This window comes from Cupressus sempervirens, chromosome 10, assembly GCF_028749045.1.
Source record: "Cupressus sempervirens isolate cs-2001-9-10 chromosome 10, ASM2874904v1, whole genome shotgun sequence".
In the NCBI taxonomy this organism is placed as follows: Eukaryota; Viridiplantae; Streptophyta; class Pinopsida; order Cupressales; family Cupressaceae; genus Cupressus; species Cupressus sempervirens.
The window spans coordinates 851,975,792-851,988,235 of record NC_143127.1 but is presented as its reverse complement, the minus strand read 5'-3'; the positions used below and the strand labels follow the sequence as shown (position 1 = coordinate 851,988,235).

Sequence of the window (12,444 nt, the reverse complement as noted above, 5' to 3'; positions counted from 1 at the left end):
AATTTAGATTCGAAAAGAGGGAACTCAAATTGCACATTCCATTATTTTCTTGTACCAAGAAAGCAATAGAGATTTTTCAATTCAGAGATAAAAAGTGTACATACTTTCCAAAATTTATCCCTAGATCAAAATTTCAGCATAGTGTTCCCTTATTTTTCCAACCAAAAAGTCCCTTTACAAAGCCAAAAAGAGCCCTTATATAGACACAGAGGTTGATAACCACCTTTTCATGTTTAATAACTACTTCCCAAATACGTGATTTGGGTGAGGTTAATTAACCTCTACAAAATTAACCTATATGACTTGAAACTTGAACTTTAGATATTTTGAGGAGAAGATTGAATGATCAATCCTTATCGATCCTAAGATCATTTATCCAAATTACATCACTTTATTAATGAAAGCATTTCTATCTTAACAAGAAGATAAGACATATATGTGCTCGCCAAATGCTGATTTCATGTTTTGCATCTCTCTAACTGTGTCTATATCTATCAAATATGATTTCACAGCATATGAGTCAATCACCACATTATTTTGGGTGCATCTCTGGATTGAGCCTACTGTGCATTCGTAGGCTTAGAAACTCTACTGCAAGAAGATCCACGAGTGACATATATATGAGAATTCCTACAGAGGTTGAGCCGAACATTCCCTCTACAATTAGTGCTATTGGACTATTTTCATTATATATGGATGAAATTGCGATTCCAATTGCTATTCCTAGAGGTGTAGTAATAGAAAAGAAGAAAGCCATAAACGCTGCCGATTTATCCTTGAACTTTGCCTGAACTATGGATCCTCCAAGTCCAATACCTTCAAAAAAAAACTGATGGAATGTCAAAGCAGCAATTAGAGGGCATACGGTGCATGGACTCTCCGATGCCCCTAACGATATTCCAATTATCACAGAGTGAGCAACTATTCCAAGCTCTAAAACCTAAGAAATAACTCAGTGGTGAAGAAGTGATGAAGGAGAGTCTTCAGCAGTCGAATCAAACACATGGGTGCTGACATGTGTATGACGATGACTTTGATGTTCTGACTCTCCACTGTGTACTCCTAACTCCCCATTATTCCCAACTCCTACATCTGATACACTTGCAACCCTAGATCTCATTTTCTTAAGGTGCGCACGTCGATAATATCCAGTAGCCATAGAATCAGCCATGAGACTGCTAACAACTACCATCATAGCTATAAACCCAGCAAATGGGAAGTTTTGCCAAGCAGCTCCCTTCAAGCAAGGGTTATCCAAAGACTGAAAGGCATTAGGAAGGATGTGAACAAAACCAGTTGCCACAATAACTCCTACTGCAAAAGCCTTGATGATAATAAATATATCTTTATCTGGTTTCAAAGCACTAATACTTCTCCCCAATATAGGCAAGCATACACTAGTGGTGCTGCCTATCAAAATAGAGGCAATTGCGCCAAGTTTGAGTTGTAGAGCTTCATTCTTGTTTCTACAACTTTGAACCTGAGAACAATCTACTTCCTATTGTCCTTTTTTGCCTGCCACCCACTCGGAAATATTAATTTTGGAAGGTGGTACCGTCTGAAAGAGAAGTGACAAACTATCTCTGCTTTTGCTATGACATTTTAGCCTTATTTGTCAAATCAGATTATACGTTTAGATCCAATAAAAGATTCTTTTATTTATTTGTGTATTGTCGTTGGTTGAGGCCTTGTTGGTAAATAGATTTCCAAAATCCATCAGTATGTTACTTTTCTACTGTAACCTTCAATATGCCTTCTATCTGGGCACCCACGTTGAAAAGGTTAAGAAAAATGTGTTTTTGGATGCTATCATTAACCTTTGGAGAGGTTAATGGTTAGGAAAAATGTATTTTTGGTGGTTAACATTAACCTTTTATTTGGAGGTTAAGAAAAACATGTTTTTGGTGGTTAACATTAACCTTTTAAGAAGTAAAAGGTTAAGAAATACGTGTTTTTGGCGGCAATCATTAACCTTTTATATCTGGAGGCTCAGAAGTTGGATTTTAAAAATTTCAAATGCTGTGCAGAGCTGGGAACGAGCTGGAGACATGGAGGCTTAAAGACTCACAAATTTCACAAATAGAATGATCCATTTAAGGCTTAAAACCAGGCAAGTTTTAAAAATTAACAACGGCTTATAAAATTGAAATAATTTTATAACCGGGCAATAGCTGGCTCTAACTGGGGACAAGGACTGACAAGGATGAAGCTTGAATCCAGAATAAATAAAATAGTGCCTTATCCATTGGGCTATAAAATAGAGTCATCTAAGGGACCAATTTGCAAAAGGGAGGAAACTAGCGCCAAAAACCAGACAACTAGAAGAAAACTAGGCACAACAAAAACTCCTAATTAGACTATATACAAGGTAGGTTTCCCTACCTACAGTGACTCAAGGTATAATCATACAAATCCATTCACTGGCCGGGGAAAATAAATACCATGGTGTATCACCATATGACAATTCTTAAGCTTCCGTGAGTTCGAATATAAGTGTGCTCCTTGAATTCTAACTCTGAGATTCCTAGCCTGCTCAACATCTCTAGATAAAGGGACGCATCCAAATAACCAGGCTTCATCAAAAATCTCGAGCTTCAAACTCAACTCTGCTTCTTGTTGTATGTCACTAATGACTTCATTTTCAAAGAGTTGAAGTATAATATTCTCAAGTTCCTAAATGCATATTTGATCTTCTCCTCTACTTGGCAAGCCCTCAACCTGAAATTGTAATGATTGGTCATCATGAAGTCTTGAACTCATTTCTGACAATAGACACTCTTTCTTTTCTATTAGCATGATCATGGTTGAATCTTCTGTAAAATTATTCCAACTGGGATGCACATCGATGTTATATTGAATCTCCTCATGATCCATTTCTTCTTCCTTCTATTCCAAAAGATCATCTTGAATTTTTAGTAACTTCTGAGTTACATGGGTACCATCTTCAACATTGCAGACCATAACTTCAATTTCCATCCCATTAATATCAAAATTTTCCATCTGAAGGGCCTTCTGATGGTTAAGATGAGAAGATATCAAACCTTGTATTGGATTGCCTTCATACAATCTGTGGAGTGAAGTAACCTGCGGGGTTATAATAACGATTGAACCTTGTCTTTGAATACCAACTTGAGAATCATCAGTAGAAATGTCTTCGTCTACAAACAAAGGATTAAAGTAAACACTTTCTCCATAGAGGAAATTATCACCCAAAGCTTTTGAGCACAAACTCGGGATAAAAACATCATTAGAGTTTCCTTCCTCAAATTCCTCCATGAGATCACCTGCTGACTGATTACTTATTTTATCATGGTTATTCTCCTCATAGAATCTTTTTGACATAAGATTTCCTATTTGATGAGAAGGCTCAAAAAGAGGATTTCTTTGACCTTCAAATAATCCATAGGATTTCAAATCTACTTCCATTTGATCATAGGAACCTGTTGCCATATAGCTTTCATTTTCAATATGTTCTATGATATCTATCCCCTTTTGAATCATCATTTCTTCACCAAGACATTCTTCATGAAATGTGAAAGGTGGCATGCATGATAGAGAATGAAGGCTAAATAGTTTATCTTCTTCTCTCTAAAGCTGATTTTTAACGTTTCCATCAACCGATCGCTTAATCACAAGTTCATCAATATCATCAAATGTAAAGGTCTCCATTTTCTCAGGGAAAACAAATATTTGTAGAAGTTCATGGCTGCTTTTATCTCCATCAATGGTAGTGGTTTTTGATTCTTCCATGACATCTAAAGTATTGATATCATCAATAGATTCATCATCATGAATGGTCATTGAAGGATGATTTGGAAGATTTTCTCCACATAGGAAGTCATCATCTGAAGCATCCAGGCACCATGTTGGAATAAAAGCAGTGTGAAATTCACTTTGATCCACATTTTCATCATCTTCAATCATTCGTTGTGTAGTTTCTCGAGGTTTTGATATTTCTCTTTCTTTCTCATTAGGATTGAGATGATTGAATAATTTCTCCTGGATTTGGAAATCTTCACCTTCATGCCTTGATACATTAATAGACCCTTTTTCTTCTATAGATTCTATTCCTCGATCATCTCCTAGATTAGACATAGAACCTTTGTCTTCTTCCATGCATGAAGATTTAGATGAATCCTTTCTAACATTTGGATCAGAAGATGTTCTAATATAAAGAAAATAATTCTTGCATGGGTCTTCTTTCTCAAGTTCTCGCAGCATCTGAAGTAAAGAAGGATGTGCTTTGTCAGGATCCAAGAGTGCATTTCCGTAGAAACTTTTTAAGAATTCCACCTGATTGGGATCAATAGAAATATGATTTTGATGAGCAATAGGTGCAAGCATTGGGACACCTTTTTGACCACCACTATCCATCTTCGATTGACATGAATCACTTTTCTTATCAAGCTCTTCTTTATAATTACATGTAGAACTTGTTTCTAAGGACGATTTGGGCTTGTGAGAGAAAAAATGATAATGTTTACCATCTTCTTGTTCAATCTTTTGCAATGTTTGGAGCAAAGATGGATGAGCCTCGCCTGGATCTAGTTTTCGTCCACCATAGAAACTCTTCAAGAATTCAACTTGCAGAGGTTCATTGGGAATCTGTTTCTTAGGATATGAAAGGTATTCATCATCACTATCGGTATCAGTGTCACTTTCAACTTTTCCCTTGTACCAAACCATGATTCTGAATTGCCACCTTCAAATAGAGTCGCCAATAATCAATTTTTAAAATAGAGTCGCCAACCTTCATTCCAGGGAAGGTACCTTTTATCAACCATGTTATTGATTATTGTTCACTTGGTTTTGGATGTGACCAAGATTTGGCCTATTTCTTCTTGGAATGACCACTATTCTCTCAATAACTACAACGTTCTAACCAATAGGGGCTCTTCGCAAGATTTCTCCGAACTCTTCTTCTTCTTCAAGAACTCGATTAACTTGATGATATTGTTGAGCACTTCGTGTACACCTCCAGGCTAGAGTGTTCAAATCTAAAATAATATCCTTCTGGGTGTCTTGGAAGCCAAGGTTTGGTTGGAGAACAGGAAAAATGTTCTCACATGGTAGCACCATTGTGCTTCATTACAGGCGACTGTCAATCTTTTTGTTCAGTCTCCCCAGCGGAGTCGCCAAAAATCTGTTGGTAAACCGATTTGTCACAGAAGAATTTTCCCAATGGAGTGTGTGGCAAACCGTTCACAACAGTTGGATAGGCCCTTGATATGCGGCCTTCCTCTGCGTTTAGAGGGGCAGCTCCCTCGTATGATATAATTTTGAAGCTTTTCAAATAGATATAAAGTTAAAATTGAAAGGGGAGAAAGCTCATGATGACGAATGCACCACACGACTTCAAAGCTTTCTCGAACTACTAACTTAAAATTGCTAATAACAATGATCAAGATCTACGCTTGAAAAACTATTACTAGCACAACGCTGATCCACAGATTCTTAAACATCTACACCATACCGTGAGAATGCTCACTACAAAGAGAATCAACATTTGAAACAATTTAGATTCGAAAAGAGGGAACTCAAACTGCACATTCCATTATTTTCTTGCACCAAGAAAGCAATAGAGATTTTTCAATTCAGAGATAAAAAGTGTACATACTTTCCAAAATTTATCCCTAGATCAAAATTTCAGCATAGTGTTCCCTTATTTTTCCAACCAAAAAGTCCCTTTACAAAGCCAAAAAGAGCCCTTATATAGACATAGAGGTTGATAACCACCTTTTCATGTTTAATAACTACTTCCCAAATACGTGATTTGGGTGAGGTTAATTAACCTCTACAAAATTAACCTATATGACTTGAAACTTGAACTTTAGATATTTTGAGGAGAAGATTGAATGATCAATCCTTATCGATCCTAAGATCATTTATCCAAATTACATCACTTTATTAATGAAAGCATTTCTATCTTAACAAGAAGATAAGACATATATGTGCCCGCCAAATGCTGATTTCATGTTTTGCATCTCTCTAACTATGTCTATTTCTGTCAAATATGATTTCACAGCATATGAGTCAATCACCACATTATTTTGGGTGCATCTCTGGATTGAGCCTATTGTGCATTCGTAGGCTTAGAAAATCTGCTGCAAGAAGATCCACGAGTGACATATATATGAGAATTCCTACAGAGGTTGAGCCGAACATTCCCTCTACCATTAGTGCTGTTGGACTATTTTCATTATATATGGATGAAATTGCGATTCCAATTGCTATTCCCAGAGGTGTAGTAATAGAAAAGAAGAAAGCCATAAACGCTGCCGATTTATCCTTGAACTTTGCCTGAACTATGGATCCTCCAAGTCCAATACCTTCAAAAAAAAACTGATGGAATGTCAAAGCAGCAATTAGAGGGCATACGGTGCATGGACTCTCCGATGCCCCTAACGATATTCCAATTATCATAGAGTGAACAACTATTCCAAGCTCTAAAACCTAAGAAATAACTCGGTGGTGAAGAAGTGATGAAGGAGAGTCTTCAGCAGTCGAATAAAATGCATGGGTGCTGACATGTGTATGACGATGACTTTGATGTTCTGACTCTCCACTGTGAACTCCTAACTCCCCATTATTCCCAACTCCTACATCTGATACACTTGCAACCCTAGATCTCATTTTCTTAAGCTAGGCACATCAATAATATCTAGTAGCCATAGAATCAGCCATGAGACTGCCAACAGCTGCCATCATAGCTATAAACCCAGCAAATGGGAAGTTTTGCCAAGCAGCTCCCTTCAAGCAAGGGTTATCCAAAGACTGAAAGGCATTAGGAAGGATGTGAACAAAACCAGTTGCCACAATAACTCCTGCTACAAAAGCCTTGATGATAATAAAGATATCTTTATCTGGTTTCAAAGCACTAATACTTCTCCCCAATATAGGCAAGCATACACTAGTGGTGCCGCCTATCAAAATAGAGGCAATTGTGCCAAGTTTGAGTTGTAGAGCTTCATTCTTGTTTCTACAACTTTGAACCTGAGAACAATCTGCTTCCTATTGTCCTTTTCTGCCTGCCACCCACTCGGCAAGATTAATTTTGGAAGGAGGTACCATCTGAAAGAGAAGTGACAAACTATCTCTGCTTTTGCTATGACATTTTAGCCTTATTTGTCAAATCAGATTATACGTTTAGATCCAATAAAAGATTCTTTTGTTTATTTGTGTATTGTCATTGGCTGAGGCCTTGTTGGTAAATAGATTTCCAAAATCCATCAGTATGTTACTTTTCTTCTGTAACCTTCAATATGCCTTCTATCTGGGCACCCACGTTGAAAAGGTTAAGAAAAACGTGTTTTTGGATGCTATCATTAACCTTTTGAGAGGTTAATGGTTAGGAAAAATGTATTTTTGGTGGTTAACATTAACCTTTTATTTGGAGGTTAAGAAAAACACATTTTTGGTGGTTAACATTAACCTTTTAAGAAGTAAAAGGTTAAGAAATACGTGTTTTTGGCGGCAATCATTAACCTTTTATATCTGGAGGCTCAGAAGTTGGATTTTAAAAGTTTCAAATGCTGCGCGGAGCTAGGAACGAGCCGGAGACATGGAGGCTTAAAGACTCACAAATTTCACAGATAGAATGATCCATTTAAGGCTTAAAACCAGGCAAGTTTTAAAAATTAACAACGGCTTATAAAATTGAAAGAATTTTATAACCGGGCAACACACATAGAGATAATAATCATAGTGGACTCCAATTTGCCTGAATGTGATCAAGAGACAGCTTCTATCACTACCGACGAGTCTGACGGATTGGAATTAAAAACAATATCGTCTTGGAGCGAAGCGAGAGTTTTAAATTGTTAAGCTATCGTTATACGCAATCTACAAGCATATTCTTATCCTTATTTATTTATTATGAAAGTAACGTAATAAGCCATAAACCTAAATTCCTGTCCCCTCTTATTTACAAAAGGTTAATATCATATCAATTAGATATTTCCTCTCCCAACTAATTGTTTAACATTTCTTTACGAAGTGCAGAAGAATATGAACTGAATACTGCTGCGAACACTATTGATTGTCATCGTAGTCTGTGGAAATATTCTTTTGTTGCTCTTTTTAATTATTTGTCTGGGTCCGGTTAAACTGCCATTATACTCCTCGGCGTTTAAATTATTATCTTATGCTTTCTCTATCATGTCGTACTATTCCATACTATTTGGAATCCAACTGTTTTTTTTTATTCCAAAGTGAATTTCATTCTGTGTGCTGCGGGCCGGCTGTATATTTTATTGAATTAGAAATGCTTTATATTTTTATAATCTTAACTGTCCAAGAAAAGAGATAATCGAGACCCATTTGGAATTAACAGGTACTTCAAGAAATGAGATCACAATCCATCCCACAGTATTTGCAGGTAATCCATACCAACTATTTCTTTTGTCGTTACCAGTATTGTTGGCAAGCGTAGTATTCATTTCCATTGTTATTGATGCTTTGAGAAAAACACAATACGCTCTAAGACATTTGGACCCGTTTAAGTCTGTCATGTGCAAATGCTTAGCTGACAACATATGTATACGGTCTCCTTCGTTTTCAATATTCCAGATTATCTCTCTCTATATTTATGTAGGAAAACTTATTTGCTTGGTAACTTGAAATCTCCGTGTGATATATTTGTTGTAATAGATGTTACACTGAAAGTTTTGTATAAGTAATAGTGTCTTTCACTGTCGTCAAATGAGTGTACTTGTGTAGTATTTTGAAATTTAGAGAAACAGTTATCATGGATTTGGCTTTCTCTGTAAGTTTGAAGTTGATGATAAGAATTAACACGTGGATTATAAAACGAAGAAAATTCTTAAATTATTTTTTGACAAATGTAATTTTCAATGGACTGTCAGCTTTTAAAATAATTATTATATAGAGTTAGTTTATAGAATAAGATTTGGTAAAGCCAGTTTCATAATATATTAGATATTTAAATATATAATATTTATATTATAGGACAGACTAATCTCCAGACAAAATGCATTAAAATCTTTACATTATTCTAAATAAATTTAACAAAATTTACAATCATATCAGCTAAAAAGTAATAGCTGAAAACAATAAAAGAGAACTATCCCAGATCGATATTACTTCCATTTCTTGATTTTCTTTAAAGGAGAGATGACTATTTACTGTTCTTGTAAAGTAGTTCGGAGTGCTCCATGATAATAGCGGACTCTTATAAGTACAACTTCAGTTAAGTTGTGGACACGTTTACTTGTTAATTTGAAGATAGGAAATCAGATTTATTTTTAATGTTGGAAAATGTGAAGAATCGAAATAGCAGAATAGCCATTTAAGCTCTTAATCTGATTGATTAGATTACGCCGCAAGACAAATAGTAAAATAACAACTGAAGTAACAAGAATCGGATATTGTTTCCATATCATTCTACGTAAACATAGTTTAATAGTTTTTATTTATCTTTTCCTAAAAGGTGATGAGCCATTATATATTAGAAGAATATTTGAGTGTTTTTTGGTATATTCATAACAGGTTAACCCAACTTTTTACCACTTAAATTTTGCAAATCAAAGCTTACATGAAATCTGGTAAAGGAAACTAACAAAGAAATGAGGTATAATCTGTCAACATTGTTTTAAAGGAATATAAATTGAAAATATCTCACTTATGAGTAATATTATCAGACTTTAATTAATAAAAAGGTAATATAAGTGGCAATAAAATAAATATAGAATTAATTTTTTATTTTATTTTAAATTGAAGTCATTTAAATTATTAAATAATTTTTATTTATAAATAATCAAAGATTATACAGAAAAAGATGAACCTTATTCACAGAAATAATATACATTTTTCAATAATCATAGTACATGTATGGTAATAAAAATTATTAAAAATATAATTGATATCTATATTTAAAAATATTATTTAAATCATGTTAACTATCTATCTATAAAGAAAATACTAATTTAGTAGGATTATAGATTATATTAGATTAAATAATATTAAGTGGACATTAATATTATGATAATAAATATTAATAGTTGAATATGAAAATAAAAAGTCTTATAATGATGTTCTATAATTGTTAATACATTATTTTTTTATATGAATTTGAATCTAGCATGCTCCAAATTAAGCTGTAGTAATTCTTGGTAGAATAAAATATGTTAGAAACATATTGGACTATTATATAAAATTTCATGGGTATGAATATTTTTATAACTATGAGCTTGTAAAATCCCGTTTGTAGATTCATTTCCTTATAATCAATTGTAGTATTTGCATCATGCTATCTACGGATTGAAAATTCTTACAAGTGGAATTCCACAAGGTGTTTTCATAAGTTAATTTGTGAAAAATTGTTAAAAAACTGCATATGCTCCTATAAGTGCTTTTCATGGACTTATGCTCCATGATACGATCAGATTTTTGTTAAATTCTAGTCATATTTCACATTTAGACTTCTGTGTACATTATTATTCCTACCTAGTAATAGGCGGAGACTATAATTTTCAATCAATTATTTTGTATTAATCATTTTTTTGGTAGTCGTGCATCTTTCAAAATTTGCTTTTCATGCTATGATCTGCCTAACCTTTCTTATTAGATGACAAATTTTAATTTGATTTTCTATTATTCTGTTGACTATGTCCATTTTTGGTAGGAGTCTACTCATTTTTTCTAAGGGAAAATTTATTGAAAATGAAATTGTGACATTTGGCAAAGGCAACATCGTGTCTGTTTAGAGGTGATATATAGATAATAGTGCCTAAATCTTCTCGGCTTTATTTTTTCAATTAAATGTTATATTTGTATGTTCTACTTCAAGTTTATGTGTTTAGTAATTTTAATAGGTTCTATTACTTAACATTGTAATAGTAAATATTCTAGTTTTTTACATTTTTAAATTTTTTTTGTGTAATTAGTAGTCTCTGGTGTAATTTTCAACATAATGTAAATAATGTAAAATACTTGTCATGGTGTAATTGTCAACATAATGTAAATAATGTAAAATATTTGTTATTAATTTTTTAGATTACTATTTAGAATTGAATAAATTTTATTTTTAGTCATTTTTTGTTATAAAATAATTCAAGATTCACTCATTTTCTAATTTTAAAAATTATTACATTTTAAATCATAAATAATAACTATTAAATTAAATTCTTTATTTAAACATTTTTACATAAATTTATACACTTTTGAAGAGTTAAGTAAATTTTTTAAAAAATCTCTCTATACCTTTTTAATTTCCACTCTCTATTTACATTTATTTTTATTTTTTAATTCTGCTTTCACCTATATATTGCACTAGGCAGACTCTAGCTTGCAGAGCTCTTGTTTGTTATTAACTATTGAACAAAAGACAATATTTGGACTTGACTGTATGTTAATTTTTATGTGACTATTCCATGCCTATGAGAATGACTGGTTAAACATTAATTATTTTGAATTTATTTAATTAAATAAATTTTAAAAGGATAATTTTTTACATTTTACTATTTTATGCATGTGTATAAACTAGTTGTTGATGTTTAATTGGATATGTGAGAGCCAAAATATATAATTTAATAGACTTGTGTCTTATATATGAATATTTAGCATAATGAAAGGGAACCATATTTTTAAATTATTAAAAAAATTATATATGTTTCTATGCATTAAGATATTCTCTTCAAAATAATCAATAAATTGAATAGAAAATGACATGGTTGTTTACATTTTTCAATATATTTTGTACCCAATTTGAAGTGAATGTATATCATACAATGATCTTAAAACTACAAGTATGGAGTACTTGAGGGTATGTGCAGGATCATGGTCAACCAAACTATGCTCTTAAGTGGTAATAAAAAATCTAAAAATTAGGGTTATGTCAACTTGACTTGCAATTTTCTACTCATTATTAACTTTATATCAAAAAGTTGAGAGAAAAAAATCTCTAGAAAATTGAATCTAGTTTTTAAACTACTAGGACTTATCTCAAAAGAATAAAAATTGATTGGTCAAAATTTTGAATTTTAATGCAATATTACAAAAATTTCAGAACAAAAATAAGAAGTAGACGTATGCCTAACTACCTTAATCAGAATCAAATGATAATTTTTTTTTAATAATATTCTAGATATAAGTAGTAGACTCATGCCTAGATGTGACACATATTTTTGGGTATTTTTATTCTAAATAAATAATAATTAATTAATTTGTGACTTTAGTATTTTTGGAATTAAAAAAATCTTGTGTCTGACCACTTTAACTAATTCATAACTCTACAAAAATCAAGTTTTCATTTTTTTCCTTATAGTAGAAGAAACATAGAATGTGATGCATCTATTGGATTTAAAAAATGTTGTACCATTTGAAAGTTATAGTTGTTTTTCAAGTAGTGTGTTAGTCAGCACTTTATACTAACTCCATTAGAAAATAAGTAATAATTACTTACTAAACTCACAATTTGACAAACCT

The 12,444-nt window shown here is 32.7% G+C and overlaps 1 protein-coding gene and 1 pseudogene across 1 annotated transcript; both read right to left on the bottom strand.

The window, feature by feature from the left end:
- Window positions 1-532: 532 nt before the first annotated feature.
- Window positions 533-4,686, bottom strand: LOC149536686 (zinc transporter 5-like). Its single transcript, XM_089806328.1, is given in 4 exon segments — window positions 533-1,092; window positions 1,138-1,480; window positions 2,932-3,440; window positions 4,485-4,686. Coding segments are annotated over 4 exon segments (1,614 nt in total).
- Window positions 4,687-6,045: 1,359 nt separating this feature from the next.
- Window positions 6,046-8,444, bottom strand: LOC149536685 (zinc transporter 5 pseudogene; annotated as a pseudogene).
- Window positions 8,445-12,444: the final 4,000 nt, after the last annotated feature.